The sequence below is a fragment of the Chrysemys picta genome, chromosome 4 (genome assembly GCF_011386835.1).
Source record: "Chrysemys picta bellii isolate R12L10 chromosome 4, ASM1138683v2, whole genome shotgun sequence".
Lineage (NCBI taxonomy): Eukaryota > Metazoa > Chordata > Testudines > Emydidae > Chrysemys > Chrysemys picta.
The window spans coordinates 98,345,877-98,373,105 of record NC_088794.1 but is presented as its reverse complement, the minus strand read 5'-3'; the positions used below and the strand labels follow the sequence as shown (position 1 = coordinate 98,373,105).

At 41.5% G+C, this 27,229-nt stretch overlaps 1 protein-coding gene across 21 annotated transcripts in view; it reads left to right on the top strand.

The window, feature by feature from the left end:
- Positions 1 to 27,229, top strand: part of RYR3 (ryanodine receptor 3) — a 561,484-nt gene that overhangs the window by 422,926 nt on the left and 111,329 nt on the right. For all 21 annotated transcript variants that reach the window (XR_010601063.1, XR_010601064.1, XM_065595380.1 and 18 more), the window contains 4 exons: positions 302 to 622; positions 2,022 to 2,262; positions 21,430 to 21,517; positions 21,618 to 21,710. Coding sequence is in view for 19 of the 21 variants with exons in the window: in XM_065595380.1 (XP_065451452.1) it covers positions 302 to 622; positions 2,022 to 2,262; positions 21,430 to 21,517; positions 21,618 to 21,710 (743 nt within the window). In the remaining 2 variants the exon portion in view is untranslated. The remainder of the gene's footprint in view (positions 1 to 301; positions 623 to 2,021; positions 2,263 to 21,429; positions 21,518 to 21,617; positions 21,711 to 27,229) is intronic.

The following is a 27,229-nucleotide window of genomic DNA, read 5'->3' as shown; positions in this document are numbered from 1 at the left end:
GCCCATTTAGCTGGGCTGGACACCAGCTAGCTCTATGGGGGTAGGAATCATTCCATCTAGCTTGCAGAGAGCTCCACAGCCACTATGTAATGACTCATGTACCACCTCGGTAAAATGTGGCATTTGGGAAGGTCACATTCCCAACCCCCAAATCCTGTCACAGCCATGCACAGCATTCAATCCTAATTACTTATTTTATTTAACTCCTAATTCTTTGTTTTTAAAACATTTAGACCTTGAAAAAACACACACAAATACCGTATTTAAATTAAACATTATTGTTTTCTATCCTAATATGCAGTTTTAGGTATGCCAGATACAGTTGAAGAGATGTGTCCAGATATCCCTCAGCTAGATGGATTAATGAAGGAAATTAATGATTTAGCAGAGTCTGGAGCCAGGTACACTGAAATGCCCCATGTGATTGAGGTTATATTACCCATGCTATGCAACTATTTATCCTACTGGTGGGAAAGAGGGTCTGAGAATATGCCTAAAAGTGCTGGACCCTGCTGTACAATGGTAACTTCTGAGCAACTCAGCATCATTCTGGGAAACATTCTGAAAATCATCAACAACAACCTGGGAATAGATGAAGCATCTTGGATGAAGAGAATTGCAGGTATCTATATTAAACATGATTTTTTAAAGATTAATTGCATCTAACTATTTGCTATCACCATAGGTGTAGTAGTATTTAATTTGTTTACAACCATTTACTTTACTGTTACATAGTGGTATGTAATAGTTAATAACAAGAAGGAATTCAGAATATTATGTAATTATAAATAATATAAATATTAATAGGAGGAAGCAGTTTTGATTTTTCAAAAGGTTTTATTTCCATATATGTGGTGCCATCAAAAATGTGCCTAGTGCCACACACACACAAATATAGGAAGATAAGGTACATGAATCAAATTGCTTATAGCCTAGCAAGGCAAAAATACAGAAAGTGTGAGGAAAGGGGCCATAAAATAAATATGATCTGAAGAATCCAATTAGAAGTCTAAGTTCCAGATGACCATGCCACATCAAGGTGTCCTAGTTGGCATCTCTACTGAGATGGTCACGTGTTGAATAGCCAGAAAGACTGAACTTACAGAAAAGTCCCAAAGAATTTAGTATGTATTTATCTATAGAAATTACTCTAAAATCTATAGAATTTAAAAGAGAATGTTTTTCCTTCTTTAGGATTTTATAGAGTATAGGGGTATAATTTTCCATTAAATGATTCAGAAAGCCTGCAAAACGTATAATATTCTATTAAATTTTATAGAAAATTTTCTCAGAAGGGTTAAGTATCCTTTCAACTCTAGAGATGCTTCCTTTCAAGCAGTTCTGGGGATAACCCACTCCCTTTCACAAACCATGGTAAACTCCATTGAAATCAATAAGAACTTGGCCAACTGATCACAAAGCCCAGTGCTCACAGGATCTGGCCCTATATTCACTTAAGGAGGGAGTATTGTGTCGCGTTTACAGCATGGTTTTTAGGAGCTCAAGAGACCTGCATTATGTTACTAATTCTTCTATGAACTAGCTCAGTGACCTTGAGCAAGTTTATCCTCTCTGTCTCTTTGTTTCCATCTATGAAAGTGATGAAATAACAATACCGCTTAGCACTTCAATAGCTTTTTTTCATGTTCAGATTACTTTACAGATGCTATCAAACTGAACTTCACAATATTTCTGACAGGAAAGTATTTGTATTATCACTCCAATTTTACAGAAATTGATATTTTGACTGATTCAGAGAGGTGTGATTTACCCAAGGCCATAATTGGATTAGGTAACAAATCTAGGATTATAATTAATGCATTCCAGATTCCCAGTTACATGCTATCATCACTAGTTTGCACCTCTCTATATAACAACTACCTCACTAGGTTGCTGTGATGCTTTATTAGTGGGTATAAGATGCTCCAAGATCATTGGATGAAAAAGTGCTATAGAAATAAAAAGCATTAGCATTAACAAGATTAAAACAATTGGGAATTTCTTTTTTTTTAAATGTGCAGTTTATGCTCAGCCTATCATCAGCAAAGCCAGGCCTGATCTGTTGAAAACCCACTTTATTCCAACCCTGGAGAAACTAAAGAAGAAAGCCATAAAGATAGTATTGGAGGAGGAACAACTAAGAGCAGACAGTAAAAGTGATACTCAAGAAGCAGAGCTACTCATTCTAGATGAGTTTGCAGTTCTTTGTCGAGACCTCTATGCCTTCTATCCAATGCTGATACGTTATGTAGACAACAACAGGTGAGAAAATATAGTATTAATAATTCAACAGAACAATTTACTTTGAATCTAGAGTTTAAAAAGATAGAGTGCTATGATCTTAATGGAATGCTGATTTGAAGCTCTGAATATCATATGGGTCTTTAATTGTTAGAATGACATATTTTAAAATTTCACCCATGTAAAAATCTATTCGCTTTATTTTTTCTTTGCATTTTAAAATGTTTTCTAGGACTGTAACAGTAATAAGAGTGCTTCACAAGAATTCTTAACACTCCCGTGAGGAGAGGAAATAATTGGCATTAAATAGCAAATACCAGTTGCAGCTGTGAGTGCTCAGCACTTCTATAAATCAGATTCCAGAGTCTCAAGTCAAGCACCGAGAAAATGAGGAACATACACGTAATAGTTTGGTTTAAGTGGTTGCCTGGCATTACATAGGAAGTCTTTGGTAGAAGCAGGGACAGAATGCAATTCTCCAGGGCAGCATTCAACTACCTTTGCCATGAGACTGTTTTCTTCTCTTCCTGGATTCCCAAGCTTCGTTCTCACCACACTAGAGCTGGCTGGAAACTGGCATTCCTCTTTTGAGGAAAGTTCTGATATTTAAAAAAAAAAATCCAAAAAAGAATTAAAACGAAATTTTGAAATTTCTATGGAATGGGAATTCCAATTATTTTGTTTAGAAACATTCACAATGACATTTTTGTTTTGACATTTTTGATGTGTTCCCCGAGGATCCTTGAGCTGTCAGGAGTCCTAGGAGTCAGTAAGCTCCAGGACCCTGGAAGCCCTGGGAGCCCCAGCTCTGAGGCCACACCCCCTGGGCTGCCATAGATTCAGGAACATGCACTACTGAGGAGCTGGCAAGCAGGGAGAATTCCACTGGAATTTAGTCTAACTTGTCACATTCCTTCAAAACATTTTAATGTTGATGAATCAACATTTTCCGATGGAAAAACCATTCCATCAAAAAAATTCCAATCAACTGTCTTACACATCTTCCACTTCTGCAACAAATGACACTTTACTACACAACCCTGATTCAACCCCAGAGCAGATCCACCTTGTTCACTGAATGAGGCGGGGGCCTCACAAAAAAAATTGTATATGATCATGTAACTGAAGACTGTATCATAATGCATACAAACAAGGGGAATGACTTAAGGTTGCACAGGTCCTTGGGGATGCTAGAACTTCCCAAAGAAAAGGTCACCAGAATTTTTTTAACATTGCAAAACAATTTATTTTTCCTTGGCCTAATTCTTGGAACTGGCTGATATGTTTTTGCTGACATTTTTCAGAACAATGTAGCCTGATGCAGACATATAGTATGGAAAATTGCAGCCTGATTGGTTTAGGTTTGGTAAAGTTCTAAGCAACAGCAAACAGGGTGTTATAATGGGAAGTGTCAGACAACCTCAGTAATAAGTGGGGCTTACCAGCCCTGCCTATAATACTTTTGCTACGCGGTGCTGCCTCTGGTGGTGACAATTAGAATGATTTTTTGTTTGCTTGTTTAAATGAAAGAACGCGTCTAAGTCTATGGATCTCATATCTCTCAGTACTGACCCTCTGGCACCAACCTTGACACCAGATGTGTCAGTGCCTAGAGCTCTGGCATCAAGTGTCTTGGTATCAGAAGCACCTCTATTCTGATCACCTTGGAACCACGTTCCTCAGTATCCAGTACCTTAGAACCAGCTATTTCAGTACCCAACCTATATTCGGTATCAAGTCACTTATCTGTGAGCATGGTACCAGACTCATCTCTTCTTGAGAGATTGAAGATAGTGATATCCAAGACACGCAGCTTCTGAGTTATTGGAGGTCTGCCCAGTACTGACCTCTCCCTGTCAGAGACTAAGCACTTCCAATAAAATGCTCCTCCCTTAGAGGAAATGAAATCCTTCTCATCTTCATTTAGCCACAGGAGAGAGTCATCTCCCACCCATCCATCTTTCCCCCCTTGGGTAGCCCAAAGAAAGTCAGGAAGGGATTCTTGAGAGGATTCTGAGAGGTAGCAGAAAGAGACCTGGAACTCATAGGGAGCATCCCTCCTGATACCAACTCAGTGTTCGTAACCTTACTAACCATGGCCCTATGGGAAGCAGCGCAGGCCGGGCCACCACTTCCTGCAGCTCCCATTGGCCGGGAACAGTGAACCGCGGCCACTGGGAGCTGCAAGCGGCCGTACCTGCAGATGCTCAGGTAAACAAAGTGTCTCGCGGCCCGCCAGGGGCTTACCCTGAACAAGCCATGGACCACGTTTGGGAACCTCTAACCTAGGGTGTGCAGTCAAATTCTAGAATGCTTGCATCATCTGCTATTTCCACAGCTAGATCCCCCTCCTCAAAGAAGCAGAATAGATCATCCCAGCCAGGTCAGATAGTACAGCCTGGGATCCTGGAAAGGCAGGAGGATGGAAGTGAAAAAGAGCATCAAGTACAAGGGGAAGAACAACTAGTCGCCAGTGTGATCTCACCTGGATGAGGCAGTGAACCTTTCTGTGTCTGCCTCAGAAGAGGACTTCAAGCTGTCCCAAAGACCCTGGATATACCAATGGAAGTGGTAAAGAAAAAACCACATAAACTCCTGGACATCTTACACTTTTCCACGCCCAGCAGGCTCATGATGACCATAAATGAAGGACTGTGGGAGCCTGCAAAAGATCCATGACACATGCAAATGCCCATCCTTGCCACATCAAAGTGAGTTGACAGGAAGTATCAGATCACTTCTATGAGATTTGAAAACTTTTATTCCCACCCAGTACTGGGTTTACTTGCAGTGTGACTGCTGTCCAAAAAACATTAGAAGAGCAGGGATCTCCCAAATCTACACCCAGAGAGAAGGACCTGAAGAAATGAGACCATCATCTCCTCTTGATGTTCTTTTTGAAGCTTGTGCACAAATTGAGACACGTTATCTCATTTTAAGTAGTCATACTTAGAAAGGAGGTCCTAATACACCTCTACCCAGATATAACGTGACCGGATATAACACAAATTCGGATATAACGTGGTAAAGCAGTGCTCCGGGGATGGGCGTGGCTGCGCACTCCGGCGGATCAAAGCAAGTTTGATATAATGCGGTTTCACCTATAACGTGGTAAGATTTTTTTGGCTCCCAAGGACAGCGTTCTATCGTGGTAGAGGTGTAATAAACCACATGTTATTTGGAGGCTGGCTGATATGGGCTCAACGGGTAGTGATCAACGGCTCGATCTCTAGATGGCAGCCGGTATCAAGTGGAGGGCTCCAGGGATCGGTCCTGGGGCTGGTTTTGTTCAACATCTTCATTAATGATCTGAATGATGGGATGGATTGCACCCTCAGCAAGTTCATGGATGGTACTAAGCTGGCGGGAGAGGTAGATATGATGGAGGGTAGGGATAGGGTCCAGAGTAACCTAGGCAAATTGGAGGATTGGGTCAAAAGAAATCTGATGAGGGTCAACAAGGACAAGTGCAGAGTCCTGCACTTAGGGCAGAAGAATCCCATACATTGCTAGAGGCTGGGGACCGACTGGATAAGCGGCTGTTCTGCAGAAAAGAACCTGCGGCTTTCAGTGGACGAGAATCTGGATATGAGTCAACAGTGTGCCGTTGTGGCCAAGAAGGCTAATGGCATATTGGGCTGCATTAGTAGGAGCATTGCCAGCAGATTGAGGGAAGTGATTATTCCCCTATATTCGACACTGGGGAGGCCACATCTGGAGTATTGCATCCAGTTTTGGGCCCCCCACTATAGAAAGGATGTGGACAAATTGGAGAGAGTCCAATGGAGGGCAACGAGATTAGGGACTGTGGCACATGACGTATGAGGAGAGGCTGAGGGAACTGGAGTTATTTAGTCTGCAGAATAGAAGAGTGAGGGGATTTGATAGCAGCCTTCAACTACCTGAAGGGGGGTTTCAAAGAGGATGGAGCTAGGCTGTTCTCAGTGGTGGCAGATGACAGAACAAGGAGCAATGGTCTCAAGTTGCAGTGTGGGAGGTCTAGTTTGGATATTAGGAGAAACTATTTCACTAGGAGGGTGGTGAACCACTGGAATGGGTTACCTAGGGAGGTGGTGGAATCTCCATCCTTAGAGGTTTTTAAGACCCGGCTTGACAAAGCCCTGACTGGGATGATTTAGTTGGGGTTGGTCCTGCTTTGAGCAGAGGGTTGGACTAATGACCTCCTGGGGTCTTTTCCAACTCTAATCTTCTATGATTCTATGATAAGTATAACTTATGCATAAAGAGGTTGGTGCATTCCGAATTACATCACACCAGTTGCTCGGTACCTTCCCAGTCTTCTGAATACTTTGGCAGATCAACTCAGCACACACTTCTCAACAATAACTCATGGTCTGTCAAATATTAAGTCCAGAACATCTTTCTTAAGTGGGAATTCCCAGAAATAGACCTGTTTGCCACACACCAGAGCAACAAGTGTCAAACATTTTGTTCCAATGGGGATTTCAGTCCAAGCTCCCTGACCAGATATCTGAACACTGGGACTGATGTATGCCTTTCTACTGATTCCCATGATACAATGGTTCTGAGGCAACACACAGGTCTGATGATTATGATAGCTTCAGCATGGGCTGGGTAGTACTGGTATTTGGACCTAATTAACATTTCTGTGCAGCCACTGAATGCCTTGCCAGCTCTTCCTGACGTAGTCTCACAGAATAATGGTTAGACCCTGCACCCAGATTCAACCTCCTTACATATAACAGCTTGGATGCTAGTTGGATGACATCCACCAAAAGAGGCTGTTCAGCTGAAGTTCAGAATGTTCTGTTCCAAAGCAGGAAAGCCTCAAGTAGATTGACTGTTTGCTTCTGTTTGGGGATCTCAGCACCATCTGTCTTGCTTCACAACAACCATTTCTGCAATATTGGACTATCTGCTAGCCATGGTACAATCTAGACTTTCTGTTAGCTCCATATGGGTCTTTTTAACAGCAATATCTGCATATTACACTCCTATCTAAGACCATACCGTATTTTCCCACCCTAAAGTGGTAAAGTTCATTAAGGGCCTCATTCATGTTTCTCCTTTTGTTTGCCATCCCCTTCTCTCCCTTGGCACCTCCGTATAGTACTAGCAGGATTGATGTGTCCCCATTAGAGCCTTTAGCAACCTATACCATCTGACAATGAAGGCTGCCTTTTTAGTGGCCATTATAGCAGGTCAAAGAATAGGGAAGATTCAGGCCCTCATAGTGGGTTGCCTTACATACTGTTTCATAAGGACATGGTCACACTCAGGCCTTATCCCAAGGTTCTTTCAGAATTCCATGTAAACTAATTTATATCCCAGTATTCTCCCCAGAGACTCACTCTTCCTCAGGGGAACCTAAAGTTCACATATTTTAAGGGCACTGTCATTTTACATCGACAGGACAAAACTATTCAGGAGCACCCTGGACTATTTATGCCCTTTTCAGAGAGGGTTAAAGGGCAGGTATTATCTCTTCAGAGACATTATCTAAGTGGGTCTACGACTGCATAGGAACATGTTGAGTGCTAGCCAGGTTATATCTACCTAGCCCCTTTAGAGTTCATTCCACTAGAGCTCAGGCAGCCTCTGCTGCTGCCTGTTTGAAGAATTTCCTTGTTTCTGAAATCTTACTCCTGGAGGAATTCTGTGCCACTGGGCACTCGCAAAATTCATGTCCCCCACAGAAAATAGATTCTGCCGGAGAGAGGCTGCAAGTACACCTTTCACCCACCAGGGGCTGCTTTGGCCCCAGAACAGAGGGCAGCTGGCTCATGGGCCAGAGCAGCCAGCCATGGAGAGGGAGGGGGCAGTGGCTATGTTCCTCACAGCATCCTGCCTGCAGGGCCAAGTGAGGAAGCATGGGATATGGTGGGGACAGACAGAGCAGGGCACTCAGCGCTGCTGGGGTCACATAAACCGTGAGTAAGAATGGCTAGTCGGGGCGGGGGGGGGGGCGGTCACAGGACCTAATGGGGTGACAGCATTGAGCCAGGAGCTGAATAGGAGTGGGGGTGATGGGACACATGGGGATGGGGGAGGAGGTGGCTGAGTGGGGGTGCAGGGACACTTGGGGACAGGGGCAGATGTGCCTGACTGAATTGGAGAGACTAGGGGTCAGCCAGGGTCTGCATGGGGAGGCTTCCCAGCTCCCTAACAATCTCTCTTGCACCCCCCCAACCCCCAAACCTGTTCCATACTTCTCCCACCCACACTCAACAACCCTCCAGGTTCACTCCCAGGCAATTACTTCCCTCTGCCTCAGCTCCTCCATTACCCCTCCCTTCCCAAGCCTTTGCACTGTTTCTGAGGGGTGCAGGAAATGCATTTCGGTATTGTAGTTTAAATGAATTATTACTCAAAGTTCTGTATTAATATACCTATTAAGGAAGCTATTTGTCAAAAAAAACAAACATTTCCTGAATCTTTTTTGTTACAGACATACTTGCTGACAGGTATTTTGAAATAAATTACCAAAAATAATTGAAACTGGTATGATGATATTATTTTGACAAATAAAATATGCAGAATTTTAAAATGTGCACAGAAATTTTAATTTTTGGCACAGAATTCCCCGAGGAGTAAAATCTGTAGGGGGGCTACATAGATCTCAGTCCACACCTTTACAAGACACATTGTTAGAGACTTCCAGATCAGAAGCTCACTTTGCTATGGCTGTTCTGGAATCAGTGCTTAAAAAGGATTCCTACTACCTACCTTCAAGCCAACAGACAACCACTTGTCAATCACCAAGCATAGAATTCCTGGGAACAATCACTTGAAGAAGAAAGAACAGTCACTTACTTACTGTACAGTAAGTGGGACTGTGAGATATGTTTTCCAGATGGATTCCACAAACTGCCCTTCCTTCCTGCTACTATGGAATCCTGCCCCTCCAGGGTTCTGTATTGGTGAGGGCATTGGGGAATGGTTAGGCCCATTCTGCTCTTTATGCTCTCGGGTGGAGGGGCATGATGTGGCCCCAATGAACACCGTTGGCCAAAAGAATCTGGTCTCACACAAATGGGGTGAAGGTGTACCGAGAGTGGAATCTATTTGTGCAACATTATCTCAGAGAACCGCGGTACTATAAGGAAGTAACCAAGCTAAGTAGCCATTCTTTTCTGCAACCCAGCATCTCCACAGTTCCGGATGTCCGTGCTGCTCTCCTCTCTTTGCATCTCCCAGAGGCTGATCAGCATTTGGCGCCGCACAGTCTGGTCATGTCCCCACTGCTCCTGCTTGCTCCCAGACTGCCTCTGCAGCAGCAGACAGTGGCCGTTTTTTCTGTTCCCTTCCTTACTTTTTCTATGTTAACTTTTCTGCCCTGTTTTTTGGGGGGGGCAGTGGGGAGCAGTGTTTTCCTTCCTCAGCATCCCTCCTCCTCCCTGAGTCAGTTAACCCTTTGGTGGTTTAACCCTCCCTGAGGTTCCACTGCAGCATCTCCCTGATGGCTACTCTGCCCCTTGCAGGCTTGGCAGAGCAGCCAAGCAAGCACCACGTGAAATCTAAGTAGTGTTCTATGTGTGAGGCAGCCTTCCCAGGCTTGGCAATGATGAGTTGTTCCCAGTGTACACCCAGTCTTCTGTCCCTAACTCCAATTATGAATTAGATGGGCAAGGGGGGATGCCCTACCCCCTGACACAGCAATGAGGGAACAATGGACCAGGAACCCCAATGCAGAGCAAGAAGAGGCTCCAAAAGCGAGGAGAACTCTGACCACTCAACAGAGAGGCTAAATCCTCAGGATGACCCCCGCAGAGCAGAAAGAGGGGACAGTTGTGGGGCCACAAGTCCCCCTCCCTAAAGTGGGTTCTTAGTGTTCTGGGAAAAGAAATAGGGTTTCTAATCAGCTCCCTTTTCTCCCAAGCTGACCAGAAGGGCTCTGACAGTGAGTGCCCCCCCCACTTCCCAGTGGAATGGGACCCAATGGGGGGATTCCAAGACAGACCTCACCAGGCCCTAAGGAGAGCAAGTCACAAAAAGGCCTCACCAAAGCTGAAGCAGAGATTCTACACTCCCAAAGTTCACAGAAAAGGTTAAAAATCCTAATAAGGGTACAAAGGAAAAAAAATGGAAAAATAAAAATCTAGGAGATGAGAGTCCTCTGACCACCTCCTCCACTGAGGAAGGTGAGCTGTCTCACTCTGAAATCTCTCTGGGCAGGCTCCTGCGAGTAAGTTTCAGAGTAAATTTCTCCCCTCAACATCCTTCCCTGAGGCTGAAATATCTCTTCAGTCCTTCTTTGAGGAGGTGATTAGTGTTGAATGGAACGAGCCTGATAAGGGCAAGCACATTAACAACAGTGACCTCAAGATCTAGCTGTAGCGTCCCTCGCCAAGGATATGGTTATTCCCCCAGAAAGGGAGTTCCTCATTAATGACCAGGGATAGAAAGATGGAGACCACTCTCAGAAAGGGCTTTGAAGCCTCCTCCGCCACCCTCCCAGCATCTCTGGCAGCCACATGCTTTGCAAGAGCATCTCTTTCATGGCTGGAAGATCTCAAATCCCTTAAAGACAGAGATCATGCTGACTTTGGCTCCACTTTAAATACAGTCTCCCTAGCAACAGTGTTTGTCGCTGATACTTTAGAGGATGCAATGAAATTCTCAGCCTATGCCAGGGCCTCCAGCTCAGTAGCCAGATGCCACTTATAGCTCCAGCCCTGGAAGGTGAGATGTTCACTCTACTCAAGTGCTATGCTTGGCCAAGTTTACAGGCTCCCTCCTTTTTGGAGTGTCTTTCTCTTCCCCTCCAAGTGCCCTCAAAAGGGAATATAGATCAGCCTTCAGGGAGAGAGGCATTCCTTTCTCTCCTCGTCCTCACAGAGGTACCAGAAAAGGGACGGCAGATTCCCCAAGGGAAAACAATGGAATCAAGGTCCAGGGGTAAAGTCAGAGGGACTTCAGCCCTTGCAAAATCCACTTTGACAAAGATTGCATAGGCTTCCCTCCAGAACTGAAATGGCAGGATTTTCCATTTTCTAGAGGACTGGTTTTCAGTGACGACAGACAAGTGGGTCAGGAAAATAGTGAGCCAGGGATACTCCATCAAGATGCGGGCTGCACCCCATCCATTCTTCATCCAGTTACCCATCTCCAACAACCCCATAAAACACAATCTGATCCAGAATGAAATATGTCATCTTCTGGATATGGGAGTCAGAGAGTGTTTCAACAGAAAAAAACGTTTTCTTGGTTCCACTTCTGCTCCATCTTCATAAATTATTTATATAATGGCATAGAGTTATAAAGTTTGCTAATGATATAAAGCTGGGAGGAGTAGGAAGTGCTTTGGAGGATAGGATTAAAATTAAAAATGATCTGGACAAACTGGAAAAATGGTCTAAAGTAAATAGGATGACATTCAAGAAGGACAAGTGCAAAGTACTCTATTTAGGAAGGAACAATCAATTGCACAAATACAAAATAGGAAACGATTGCCTAGGAAGGAGTACTGCAGAAAGGGATCTTGAGGTTTTAGTGGATCACAAGCTAAGTATGAGTCAACAGTGTAAAACTGTTGCAAAAGAAGTGAACATCCTTCTGGGATGTATTAGCAGGAGTGTTGTAAGCAAGACATGAGAAGTAATTCTTCTGCTCTACTCCGTGCTGGTAAGGAATCAGCTGGAGTATTGAATCCAGTTCTGGGTACCACATCTCAGGAAAGATGTGGACAAATTGGAGAAAATCCAGAGAAGACCAACAAAAATGATTAAATGTCTAGAAAACATGACCTATGTGGAAAGATTGAAAACATTGGGCTTGTTTAGTCAGGAGAAGAGAAGACTGAGGGGGACATAACCTTTTATGTACTTGAAAACTGTTATTACAGAAGGAGGGTGAAAATTGTTCTTGATAACCTCTGAGGATAGGCCAAGAAGCAATGGGCTTAAATTGAAGCAAGTGTAGTTTAGGTTGGACATTAGGAAAAAACTTCCTGCATGGTACTTAAGGACTGGAACAAATTGTCTGTGGAATCTCCGTTATTGGAAGTTTTAAGAACAGGTTAGACAAACATCTGTCAGGAATGGTCTAGTTATTACATAGTCCTGCCTTAACTGCAGGGGTCTGCACTAGATCACCTCTCAAAGTCCCTTCCAGTCCTACAGTTCTATGTTTTTTTTATTCTATGATTCTTCATTGTATAGAAGTATATGGGTGGTATCAGAACCTCAAAAGGATCAGCAAGTGGATGAAGAAAATGAAGTTTCAGATGGAGACCCTTGCCTCTATGGTGTCATCCCTGTTCTTGGGGGACTTCTTGACTTAAGTAGTTCTAGCAGCTGCATATCTCTATATCCTCATGAGACCATGCCACCTCAGACTTCTGAGGTTAATCTCCAGCAGAAAACATTATCAGTAGTGAACACTTCCATTTGGCGAGGGTTCTTACAAATAGGTTACTGGTGATAATAGCCAGACTCAGGTTGCAGGAAACTTACCTGTCCCCTTTCCTAGATGACATCCTGATCAGAGCTCCATTGCAGTCAGCTACCGGGCCACCTCCCAGATGTTGAATCTCTTCCAGGTGGACATCATCTTCATCAGTACCAAGAAAAGTTCTCTGGTTCCATCCAGGAATTTATTTTCTTGGTCCAGAGCTGCAAGAGACCTACCATAGCCTTCAACTGATAGGACTCCTGGTGTCGTGCATAGGGATCACTCTATTGGCACCATCATGCATCAGAAATCTTCAAGTCTTCATACTAAAAGTCTGGGACCACTTCCCAGAAAACAAAAGATCAAGTATGGTTTCCAGCACAGATGTTCAACTCCTTACAGTGGTCGTCAGCCCTCGACAATGTCCGTAAAGGCATGCCCATCTGCCTTCCAGATCCTTTAATCCTCACAACCAACACCAGCCTGGAGGGCTGGGGAATTCATTTGCAGACCTAAACAGCCCAGGGCCTCTGGAGCCAGGAAGAAAAAGCTCACAGCATAAACCTCTCAGAGCAGTTAAACTAGTTCTGAAAAGGTTCTAATCCACCCTAAGGCAGAACAATGTCTTGGTCAATCAGACAGTACAACTGTGATTGCATATTTAAACAATCAAGGGGGAAATGAAGAGTCTGACACTGCATGTGTAAGCAATGGAAATAATGAGGTGGGCAGGACAGCTCCTCTTTTCCCTTAAAGCGATCCACATCAAAGGGGACCTGAACCAAAAGGTTCAGCAGGCATAGAGTCAATAACTCTGAGTTGTGCCTGAATCACAAGGTTTAGACGTTCCTTATCCAACCTGTTCACGAACTGTACTAATGCAAAGAGGCCAAAATACTTCACAAGGGACAGATGCTCTATTGCTGAGTTGGCCACAGGGCCTACTTTGTCTTTCCACTACAGGGGAAGGTGGTCCAGAAAATAAAACAGATGACGGTAATACTGATAACTCCTTATTGGCCGAGGAGACCTTGGTTCTCAGACCTGATAGAGCTGACACTGGAGCCCACATACCAGTTTCTGTGGAGACAGGACATCCCCTCACAAGGTCCTCTTCTTCATCCAGACCCAAAATGGCTTCAGCTAACAACCTAGCCGTTTAGAGGGAATCACTAGAAAGTTTCGGTTTGTCCTCCAGAGTCATTAAGATATTGCTTTTTGCCTATGTGTGTGTATCAACACTAAGAGCACACTCCTCTATCTGGTCTATATTCAACAAATTGTGACAGGAGCATAGTGCAAATGCCAGAAATCCAGGAATTCCAGCCATTCTGGACTTTCTCCAAGGCGGTATGCTTGTTCCACAAAGACAAAGTGGTGGTCAGGATACCAGAATTCTTTTTTTCCTAAGGTAAATTCCACCTTCTATGCTTCCCAAGAGGTTGTACTTCTTTCTTTCTATACCAAACAACATCCAACTGAAAAGTCGTGGTGTACCCTAGATGTCAGAAGAGCACTGAAAATCTATCTCAAGCATACAGAATCCGCAAAAAGATCAGGCTCCCTATTTGTGTCTTTCCTCCTGAAATGCCAGGAACTCAAGGCTTCCAAGTCCTCCATTGCTAGGAGGATTAGACTATGTACTGTGGAAGCCTACAAAATCATCAGAGGAAGTGTCCCAGAAGAGATAAAGGTGCACTGCATGAGATTCTTAGCAACCTCCTGTGTCCACTTTGGAAATTTGCAAAATGGTCACTTTGTCTACAGCTAACACCTTCAGTAAGCACTACAAGGGGGACTTTCTATCTCCTGCAGAGGTGGCCTCCTTTGGCAGGAATGCGCTTCAGCCAGTGGGTCAGAAATAATACAGGTGAAAGCAAGCTCACCAAGAGGGAGGTAATTCTTTCCTGCTAAACTTCTGTTTCATAACTCTTCCTATGTCTTTTTAACTGCTCACTATTTCCCAGATGTCCAGAATTGTGGGAGATACTGGCCTGCAGAATGGAAATTGGAAAATTTCTTACCAATAATTTCCTTTTTGTTAGCAGCATCTCCCACAATACTGGGCATCTCAGCAGATATCCTCTCTTTGCAGTTTACAGAGGCAGATCAGTGTTTTGGCTCAGCCCTGCCACTCCTGCCAGCTGTCAGATGAGTATTCCAAAGCTGTAAATCTTGCATAACATTATAAACACTTATTTCTGAAATAACAAAATAACTACATTAGACCAAGAAAGATGGTGATATGGTAACGATTCCACTTGATATTTGATCCTTGACTCACGAGCCATCCAGGGTGTGTAGAATTGTGGGAGATGCTGCTAGCAGAAAGGAAATCATTGGTAAGAAATTTTCCATTTCCTTAATACACAGACTTCACAGTACAAACACATGATGCTTACCATAATGGAGTTCTAAAAGTGAAGGTCTAGGAAGTGTGTTAAAAGTAGATTTTTAATTCTGCCAACAAGTAGTCATTCAGGCTAAGAGAAGCAAATTGTTTCAAGACCAAAAAGGTAGGATAAATAGGAACCTTCCAGCCCAGTCATGTCAAGGGCACTCCGTGGATCTGTAAATTGTTTTAATTAATGTTCTGAAAAGTGTACAAATAGTAATTCTGATAGCTTTGACATTCGAAACAAAGAAGAACAGAGAGCCCTCCTGAAAAATCAATAAGAAATAGAACAAAAGAACATTACTGACCTCAAGTCCTACTAAATTTAGTTAGGTCAGGAAAAGTGTGCAGTAGCTTTAACAGAAGTTTAAATTCAGAGGGTAATATAACTGAAGAATTCAGAATCTAAGGATAAATAAGGGCAGAGCAAAGACACAGCCAAGAGTAATTTAACTCAAAGGTACAGAATCTCAACCCTATAAATAAAACCTTACTGATAAGGATTTCCGCTAAGAAGATTAAATCTCAGGGACAGTATGATCAGTGCAATGTGAAACTCTTCATAGAGGCCCAGAAATGGATATGGTTACGTTAGTCCAGATATAGACAGGGGTACTTTATTTATAAAATATAAAAGGTCCCCTGTCCTAAGAAGCTTTATCTTGTAAGTCTCTGATCCAGAGGAACACGTAAGCTTTCGCTTAACTTTAAGCACATGAACAGTCCTGTTGATGTCAATGAGACTTCTCATATGCTTAAAGTAAAGCACATGCTTAAGTGCTTTGCTGGGTTGGGGGTGAAAGGCAGAATATAGTTTTCCCCTTTTACTACAGAGTAGCCTATTTTCTTTAACTTACAAAATGCTTAAGAACACTAGCACAAAGACAGTTTGAAACGTTTTTAACTTGCACAAGACAAAATAAATCTTGAAGATGATGAAAAGATATAAATAGAAGTAGAGATCCTTTTGGAGAATCCTGTCCCTTTTTCAAATTACATAAAAAATTATGTTGAGCACTATTAAGGTTGCAAAGTCAAGAACTCAAAAGTCAGGGAATGCAAGAATTAAGGCTGTCTGTCCAACTTTAATTTTGGTTCCCTTGTGCTTGTTTAAATACATGGTCGGATACTGTTTTTCCCACAGAATCCCTGCCTTGCTCATTGTACAGGATGGATGGTGCTCTGTGAATGAGCAGCTATTCAGTATTTTGTTTTATCCTCATTGTTCAATGTGTAGCCCCAGGCCTTATTTAGTGCACAGTATTCAAACCTTGCTCTGAAGACAGAATTAATAATATCCTCATGACATTTTCTATGTCTTGTCACTATAGTATCTGATTTCTTCACTAACATTAAATAATTTATGTTCACAACACTCCTGGGAGATGAGGGTGTGATGGGTTTGGTCACAGAAACTCCCTCAAGACTGTCACTAGATGTGCTGGGATACCACTGAGAACAAACCCCCACTTCCAGAAAAGACTTTCTTCCACTCCTGTCTTGCTGAGCTAGACAAACCAGCCGGCTCCACCACAGACCAAGAGGATGGGCCTCGCCCCCCTGCAGTTCACAGAAACTAAGATTCACTTAGCCCAGGGGCTTCTCAGTTAACAAGAACTTTCCCAGCACCCAGTATTCAGTCTTTCTGGGAGCCTAAACCCCGAATAAATCCATTTTACTCTGTATAAAACTTATACAGGGTAAACTCATAAGTTGTCCGCCCTCTAGAACACTGATAGAGATATGCACAGCTGTTTGCTCCCCTAGGTATTAATTACTTACTCTGGGTTCAATAATAAACAAAAGTGATTTTATTAAGAATAAAAAGTAGGATTTAAATGGTTTCAAGTAATAACAGACAGAACAAAGTAAGTTACTAAATAAATAAATCAAAATATGCAAGGCTAACTTAATACACTAAGGATCTAGTTACAAATACTAACTTTTCACCCTAGATGTTATCTCAGGTACAATCCTTTTCAGACCAACAATGTAGTTTATGGCCTGGGTCCAGCAATCCGTCATACCCCTGTAGTTACAGTCCTTTGTTGCAGTCATCCAGGCCATCTCTTGAGCCAGCTGAAGACAAAATGGAGAGGCTTCCAGGGCCTTTTATATTCTCTCTCTTGTGGATGGAAACTCTTTTGTTCTTCTGTGCAAAATCACAGCAACAAGATGGAGTTTGTAGCCACTTGGGCAACTCATGTCCATGAATGATTCAGCTTTTTGCAGGCCAACGCCATTGTTTACATGTTAGCTGGAACGTTTCCAGGAAAGCTCAGATGTGGATTGGCATCTCCCAAAGTCCATTGTAGCTAAATACTCCCAAACACTTCAAATATAAGCATAGAGCCAATGCTTATAACTTCAGATATAAAAATTATACATGCATACAAATAGGATGAATATATTCAGTAGATTATAACTTTTGCAAAGAAATGTCACATGACATATCTAGCATAAAGTATATTCCAATTATGTTATATTTACACTTATAAGCATATTTCCATAAACATAGAGGGCAATGTCAGAGGGATAGTCATATTCCCATTTTACAGATGAGGAGCAGAGGTACAAATTACTATAAATTTAAATTATTTTGGGTTCCAAACTTGAAACAACTGCTACCTGATTTTTCAGAATACTTAGCATTATATGCCACTTTCAAAGCACAATTCCCATTAATTTCCGTTGCAGTTGTGAGTGCTCAGCACTTTTACAGATTAGACCCCAGCATCTCAACTTGGACACCCAGAAAATGAAGAACACACAGTTAGTGGCCACCTATGAAAAATCTAGTTTAAGTAGTTTGCCTAGCATGACATAGAAACTTTGTGTCAGAGGCAGGGATGCACTCCAGTTCTCCAGGGCAACAGTCAACTATATTAACCATGAGATTGTCCTTTCTCTTCTTGCAATCCCTTGCCGAATTCACAACCCACCTTCCAACTTTTTTGACAAATGAGGCAAGGGTGTTACAGAGAAATGCCTTCTTTACTACAGAACCCTAATTTATCCCCAGAGCAGGTCCACCCTGTGCCGTGAATGAGACATGGTTCCTGTGGAAAAAATAGTATGTCATCATGTAATCAAAGATTGTGTCATAATACATGACTTGACTTTTACTATGAGTGCTTCACTTTGCAACCTTAATAATGTTCTATTGGTGTAGTTTTGTGTGTATAGTTTCCTATTTTTAAAAAAACTAAACTGAAAAAAACTCAGAAATTTCATCCCATGATACTCCATGGGCTGGAACCTTAAGATCCACTGCACACATCTCTGCCACTTGACCTAATGGGGAACTGAAAGCAGCAGTAGGTTGTCATCTTCTGTGTCGACTAGCACTAGAGGGGGATGAAACAAACATTGTCAGTGGGTTTTACTGATATTGTCTCTCCTGACATCAGAGAAATGCTGAAACTCCAGAATCTTGGGTTACTTTCCAGACTCTGGAGGGAAGTGTGCACTACTGGGCACAGACTCTTCTACCTGTCCCCACCCTCGAGCTTTACCCTTTCTGCTTTGTCCCCTCTAACCTACCCCTGTTCCAATCCTCTCTCTTCACCTGGCTCCTTATCTAGGTCCCATTCTTCTTTACCCAGTTCCAGTCTTTATTCCTCAGGCTTTTCGTCCCAGTCTGAGTTTTGTTGCCCAGCCAGTCACAGTTCTCCCCTCCCTGTCTCCACCTCTCACTGACTTCCAGTCACGGGCTCATTCTCTGGGCTTTTCATCCCATCTACACACACACCCTCGCACCTCCTCTCCTTTTTCCTAGTGTCTTTGCCAAGCTACACTCAGTTTTCTCCCGCACCCCAGCTCCTTGTCAGATCTGCCTCTCCTCCATCTCTGCCCGCATCCCCGCACTGGTTTCGAGTCCAAGTGTTCTTGCCAGCCATTTCCAACAGGGCCAGCTCCAGGCACCAGTTTCTCAAGCAGGTGCTTGGGGCGGCCGCTCCGGAGAGGGGCGGCAGGTTCAGGTATTCGGCGGCAATTCGGCGGACGATCCCTCACTCCACCTGGGAGTGAAGGACCTCCCGTCGAATTGCCGTCACAGATCGCGATCGTGGCTTTTTTTAGATCGCGATCGCGGCTTTTTTTGTTTTGTTTTGGCTGCTTGGGGCGGCCAAAACCCTGGAGCCGGCCCTGATTTCCAATCACAATTTCTCTTGCCCCCATCTCCAGTCCCAGCCTCACTAGATTCCTAGTCCCATCCTAGTCTTTTTCCTCCCCACTTTGTCCATCTTTTGTCCCCTCTGCATTCAAATCACTCCCTGGATGCCAGCAGATGGGTCAAGAGCACAAGAGAGACAGGCTCCCTGCTCTCTGTTCCAGTGCTTGGCCCCAGCCCAGCCCAGGACAGCTGGAAGCAGTCATTACAAGGAAAGTCTGGCTTTGCCCCTCTATCCCTGGGCTGGAGAATGCTCGGCTACTCTCTGAGGTGATATGTGCACAGTCTGGTCAATACACGGGGCTGTGAGGAGATGGAGCATGCTGAGTTATTTTGTGGGGAGGGTGCATGCACAGTCTGGTCAGCACTAAGGGCAGTGAGAAGTTTGATCATACCCATTGCAGATGAATCTTCTGCGATTTTAACTGCTAATGTCAAAGTAGTATTTACTGAGCATGTGCAAACTGATTTTTCAGAGATTTATAACTTGGCCAAATTTGGTTGAATTTTCATCCCTGCCAATTTTCAAATCCCTGTTCCAAAATCTGGGATTAGATTTATTCAAAGCAAAGGTCACCAGAATTTTTTTACATGGTCAAAATAACATATTTTCCCTTAACCTCATTCTCAGAAATGGCTGGAACTGTTTTGTCTGAAATTTTTGTCTTCACAAAAAAAAAAAAAAAAAAAAACAGCCTGAGACAGACACCCAGCATGGAAAATTGCAGCCTGAACTATTCAAGTTTGGCAAAATTATAAGCAACTGAAAAACAGGGTCTAACAATGGGAAGGGTTAGGCAACTCTATTAATAGGTAGTGCTACCACCCCTGGCTATATTACTGTGGTCCCTAGAAAAGGGACCTACTGAAAAATTCATTCCTGGAAAGCAGTTGCACTTGCACAGTCAGCACTTATGCAGACTAAAACCCAAAAACAAAATTGAGTTTGGAAGCCCAGAAGGTGAAATTCTGCCCTTGGAGGAGTTGCATATTTGAAATGGAGGGACAATTTGGCTGCCTAGGAGTTATCCTCTGAATGAAATATTCCGAAAGAGTACTTCCAAAATATTAGTCATAAACCTCAGGCATGAATTATTTTTGTGCTGATTTATTTCTAGTGCAGAGAATAAACTTTTATTTTGTTTATTATTGTCTCTGGTTTCTCCTAGAGCATTCCACAGTGGTATTAGAGACATATAGGCTCCCAACCATTCTCCATCTCTGGCAATTTTTAAACAAAGATTGATTGAACTGGAGCAGTTCTGTGGCCTGTGTTATATAGGCAGTGAGGCTAGATTATCAAAATGGTCCCTTCTGGCCTTGGTCCCTTCTGGCTACAGCACTGTAGCTGTGCCACTCTAGTGCTGTAGTGTAAATGCATCCCACATCGATGGAAGGGGTTTTCTGTCTATGTATGTAATCCACCTCACTGATGGGTGGAATTCTTCCGTCGATCTAGCTGCGTCTACAGTGGGGATTAGGACAACCTAACTATGTCAAACAGATTTTTTCAGTCCCAAGCAATGTAGCTAGGTTGACCCAAATTTTACAGACCCAACCCTATTAATCTATGAATCAAACAGTGTCTTGTTATGTAGACACTTTCAAAACCCTAGCGCTAAGGAAATTGCTATTCTTTATTGATTTTTTTCTACTAAAAAATTTATTTATAGCATTGAAAATGATCTCCTTCTGCAGTGCCAGTTTTGGCATGTGAAGATCCAGAATCTTGTTCTAGAACCTTTAGTGAAAAGTAGAGAATGGTCTAAATAAGAAAGTACACAGAAGAAAAAGATTTTGAAATATCTTTAACCCAGTGCATGATGTTTTGATGGTGAGCCAGTGTACCCACTCAGCTGCAAAGATGATCAGGGCAGATTACGTGAATGTAAAGTCGGTGTAGCTATTTTAAACAAAACACCTAAAGCTTACATCAGAAATACTCAACTTCTCTTTAGTTGTAATGAGTGATTTGCATGCAGTTTATAAAGCACATGATCATTTAGGCCATGAACCAGCTTCCAGTACAGTCAGAGGTTCTTTCTAGAGTTGAATGAACCCTCTGCACTCTGAGGGAACAATGATTCATGGTAGACAAAGAGAAGCTGCATTAGCACTTAGAAAGTTTGAGTGCCACTTCACTTCATTCTAAAGTTAGCAACACAAACACAACCACTTAGTCACATACCGTAATAATATTTATGTAGAGTTAACTCTTATTGTAAGCATCACTTGTTTTTATTTTCAGAGCAAATTGGCTCAAGAAACCAGATGCAGATTCTGATGAACTCTTCCAAATGGTAGCTGAGGTTTTTATCTTATGGTGTAAATCACATGTAAGATACTATTTCTCATTTCTTATCTTTCAGTGTTTTGTATATATAACTGTAGCACACACAATCTTCATGACTTCAACTTTAGTGATTTTTGTTTTAGAACTTCAAGAGAGAAGAACAAAATTTTGTGATTCAGAATGAAATCAACAATTTGGCATTTTTAACAGGAGACAGCAAGAGCAAGATGTCTAAAGTAAGTTAATAAAAATGTTAAGATCAATTAAACTGGAATCATTTTTCACTTTGTTTTATATTTAGTCAGAATAGCTCTGAAAATATAACCAAATTACTGCTTCTCTGCTGATAGAGCACACAAAAATGCAGTTGCTTTTTTATGATAAATATGAAGAAACGTTTCTGCACTGAAATAGTTATACTTATCACATTTTATGATTAAATGTTTGCTGAATAAGCATGCAAGAAACCAATTAAATACATTTGCACAAAGCATTAGAAAGATTAAATGTACAAAAGAATGTTTATCTTAAAAGCAGCAATGTGGTCTTTAGTGTATTACAAATTCAATATTGTGTGAAAATTATGCAAGGAAACATTTATAGCCTGATTTCTCTCCCCTGAAATCAGTAGGTATTTTGCCATTTACTGTAAACCGAGCAGGATGGGCTCATCCTCTGCATATATCTGTTTTATATATATTGCTTTGTTGCTTATTACTGACCACATTCATCTCTATTTTATTCATTTTTGTAACATGCCAAGATACCAAGGTGATGCCTGCAAAATATATTTTGATATATATGTGATGGAGAAAATGTATGGCATAAAGGTTTCATTGGCATGAGCTGAGGATGGTCACAGTATTCAACAGCAAGCCCATAAGTGAATTGCACAGGTTAATTCCAGACTAGTGTTGATGAAACCTTCATATCACAAAACACCACACTGTATTTTATATATGTCACAGATTTACAGATAACCTCTTTTAAAATGTTCTAGAGAGGTTTTAAAATATATATGTGGGCTTGTGATGCTTTTGCAGGGTGCTCAGAAGCATAAGCCATTGTGTTTACCCCTCTGTCTCAGCAAGAGACAGCTTTGGTGGAGATTAGATTGTGTGTCAGCACCCTGCCACACCAGTCTAGCTGCCTCAACATCAAATTCCTTGAGACTATGCCAGTCTCAACCTTGCCTTGCAGGTAACATTCAGTGAATTCCAGTTCCCAAATCCCCTGAAAGAGCATTCCTTTGCAGTATCTAGCCGCTATCACTGGACACTCACAGAAATTACCAATGTCCCTGCCTCCATGCACACACCAGCCTGTTAGTTTAGCTGAGGACACACACTTTAATACACAGAAGTAAGGTGATTGTATGGTCAACGCAAAAATAAGTTTATTAAATAAAGAAAAGATATTTAAGTGATGGCAAGCAAGGGTAATAGAAATAGAAAGTGGTTAGAAATAAAAACAAAAATAAAACACACTTTCTAGTGTCTAAAATTTAACAGATTACAATGCTGGTCTCAGGCAATTTCTCACATAGTCAGTTCTCATTGTCCTCAATCCACATGGCTAGGGAATCCACCTTTTATAGATTCAGAGAGTGCTTGTAGAGGCAAGGGGTAACACACGGTGACTTACAGTTCTGAGTGCTCTGAGAGTGTCTTGGGACTATTTTTAATATCTTTCCACATGGACTCATAGTAAATAAGGTAGTCTAACGTCAGAGGACAGAGACAGAAAGTAAATTACCATGTAATTTCTTTCTTAAACATAAAAATGTCAAATTTAAAATGCAGCATTTTGGGACCTACTAGGACTAAAACTAAATTGAGTCCTCCAATGAAAAGTTTGGACTGTCAAGATATCAGACTTCATACTTGTTCCTGATTAAAAAGTGCCCATCCTTGGCCTCAGACCAGTATCATTTGGAGAGGAAATTCTACATTCGGAGGAAAGAATGAAACATTTTTGTAGGAAGCTGATTTGTGTTTGTCTGTTTATTAAAAAGCAGCTACTTGAAGCCACTTAAGGGATTTGAAATGTTAGTATAATCCTGTATGGGAAGATGAATTAGTGGACACAGTGTAGGTGAGGTAGGAAGAAGTGCATAGTAAATGCAGTTTATCACACTGTTCAGCAATTTATCACATGGCTATCACCACATATATGTGAGGGGAAAGTGTGTGGATGGATAGATCACACACACACTATATACATATTAGAAATAAGATGAGGAGTCAATAATTGGGGCTGAATTCACTCCAGATTAGGTTTAGAGTTGGATTTGGGGCTTTGTTTTAAAGCCAAATTAAGGCTCTAGTATAGTTTTGGGGTTGCCAACGTGGTTTAAACTGTTCCTGTGATATTTTATCCCAAAAGACTGAAATTATATGAAATGTCTTCTATCTAGAATAGGGGAAGTGTCATAAGAACTGTTGTTCTCAGGGAATTTCAGCCACATCTGAATTGCAAAACAGAAAATATATACTACCTGTTGCTGGCTCCAGTCCAGGATCAAAATCATAGGAATTCAAAACCAAATAAATAGCCACACAGAATGAGTAGAGTTTGGATTTGGGATTAAAGTTTTGCCCATCTCTCATTTGTTATTTTTATATAAAATATGTATAATTTATATGTAAATTTGTACAGGTGCTCAGATGTATAAATGTGTGTATATATAGGTGTGACAGTGAATCTTTCTATCCAAAAGTATAAGTAGATATGCGAGTATAGTGTTTCTGTGGGTTGAGAATGGTTATTGCAAATGTCTGAATGTAAATAATGGTTTATACTGTTCATGGTTAAATATTTTATTTATATGGTGCCATATCTGCAGGAGTGATTGCAGAGCAATTCATTCATGTAGGTAGGCATTTGTTCTGTGATGAGTAAAATATGATGTGATACAGGTGCAGCACCATTTTAAGTGTTTTTAACACATCATTCAGGAGAGGTGGAAATGAACAATGATTCTTAACACACTTTGTATGTATTCAGTACTATTACTAAAATAAGTGAACATTGTAATAGGAAACTGAAGTAAATGTTTTAAATGTGGAAAAATTATAAATTCCATCAGTTTTTAAATTGTGTTGGTTGGTTATAAGGTTTGTCATTTTCTTGTTGTTGATAACTAAACAGTAGAGTAAATTATGTGACAGGACTTCCTTTTCATAATGCTGCTCATTTTAACATTCACCGTAATGTAAACAGTATTTTGATATCAAGGAGCTCAAAACTTTCTACTTCCTTATTGTGTCATCATTCATCATATTGTGTTTAGTGCTGGAATTTAGATCTACTATTTATTAATCGTAACGTATAAATAAGTGCATATGTACATAGAGTAAATATTATTAATATAAGTGTTAGATATATTGGCCCAAATTGTCTCCTGTGATGTGACTGTTTCATACCATGCTATTGGCAGATGCTGGACTTAATGTCAGTGCAGCTGGTAACTGAGTATCCTCTGTTGGTATGGAGCTAGTGTAGACGTTCCTACACCAGCTCACTTCCTGACTGTTGATGTACAGGACAGGGCTGGGGTAAGAATGGGTGTGGCTGGGGTTTCTCTGTGCCTCAGAGATCTTCCACCTGCTGCTTTGGCACCTTAAACTATTACTAACCAGTGCAAGATGGAGCAGCCCTCATGCTCCTCAATTATTCCAGGGCTTGGCCTGCTGCACAATCAATAAGCAGGGGAGCACAAAAGTGGCTTAATTCTCCTTCCCTCCATTTCTGAACTCTATTCTGTACTTCTTAAATGAAGCCAGAGTTCTGGGCAATTATCTATAATATATGTGATAATACTTATGTATAATGTATATTTATATAAAATAGAAAAAATTGGCAGGGGAGATTATATATATTAAAAAAAAATAATCTTTTTACTGTCTGAAGGAAAAAAGACTATGTAGTAGATAAAGTTTTAATATCTACAATTTCTACCAGATGGCTATACTATAACCCAAAAGTTGATAGAGTATCCACCGTATATTTAGACTATGCAGTACTTGTTTGTTAATCTTTATTAAGATAAATGTATTTAAAGCTGAGCACGTTTTTTAATTTTTCTTTTCTGAAAAAATGGCAGCAGATTGCTCGGAGGGGAATGGTAAGTTAGAGAATATTCAGTGAGAGAAAGACTGGTTACTTGGACTGCATTGAAATAACAGATTTGTGGCAGAGAAAGTGTTAAATATTAAACTTATTCCACTCCACTAATGTTTTATTTTTCCAATCCTTCTTAAACTTGTTGATAATGTAGCAGATTTTATAAAGATATAAGTTTTCCATATTATGTTTTACACATGATCTATATAAATTCCCACACATACACCTGTGCATGTATGTAATATATGCATATGTGTATAATATGGATAGAAGCAAATTTGCAAGCTGTGGTGCCTAAAGTTATGTGTCTAAGTCCATATATAGATACCTTAGTAAGTAGCTTAATTTTCAAGGTTGCTAAATACCTGCAGCTCCTACTGAGGTCATATCTGATGGGCCCACATCATAAAACTTGCATCTTGATTTTTAAAAAGTGTTTTGATAGGTCCTTTGTAGAGGTCTGAGGCAGGTTTGTATTATTATGCACCCCTAAATTTCAGGAGTGACTGGATCCAGATTTTTTGTTCGGTTCTATTTCTATTTGTACACACTGTTTAGAAATCTTATATTTAGTCTTGAATTTCATGCTATTTAGTGCTTCATCTCTTTGAATCTACTCAGCTTCTGAGACTGTTTCCATGAATTAGTACGTTGTTTGGCAGTGTGAAATAAATCATGAGTAGACTACTGTCATAGTCATCCTTATTGAATGAAATAGGATTAACCTCACTGGTTCACCTACCATTTATTATATGTCTACTATGCCATGTCTGCAAAGCGCATAAAGGCCTTATTCGGGTAAAATTCCTGACCTGAAAGGGTTAAAGATTTAATATACTGTAGTTGTTCAGAGTTGTAGAAATGATAATGTTTCCCACTATTACATATGTAAAGGGAAAAGACATGTAGAATCATAGCTAAACCTCAGTCTGGGCCCAAAATGAGAGACTCTGTGCTTCTTAAAGTGTCACAAGAACCCATAGATAACCAAAAATAATTGAGGGAGGAAGCTTAAAATAATGTGAAGTACTTTTCTTAAACCTGGACAAAGTTTTCTATTACATTATTTTCACATGCTAAGGAACACTCCTCAGTTGACTGTTGATTAAATTAGTTTGTTGATGGGTGTTTAATACTAATTATGAATAGTTGATATTTGTTATGTTAATTTTGCATAGCATCCTGATATGACTTTGGGCAACAAATAATTTCCTCTATGAATAAAATCCTGGTGTCAATTTTTATGCTTAAACAGAGATTTTAAAAGACTAAATGTATATGTAAGAGAGGGAAATTTGAATCTAAAATGAATGCTATTTCTCATTATGAGGTACATGTAATCAGACGTGGACTCACCCCTGCGGCACCTCCTGCTGGTCCTCCAGGGAATTAGCTCACCAGCCTCTGGTGCCCCCTCTGCAGGCCGGTGATCCACCTGTCATTGGCCCCCGTGTCCCTCCCAGACCCTGGTGCCCTTGGTTTAGGTGCTGCACCCCTGGCAGTACCCCACTTTCTCTCTGGGTCTCCCCACCCAGGGGAACCTCCACCCCTTATCCCAGTGTTGCCTCAGTCGGGGCTACTGCCAGTCACCACCTACCCCCCATGCCCTGGGGCAGACTGCAGCCAATCA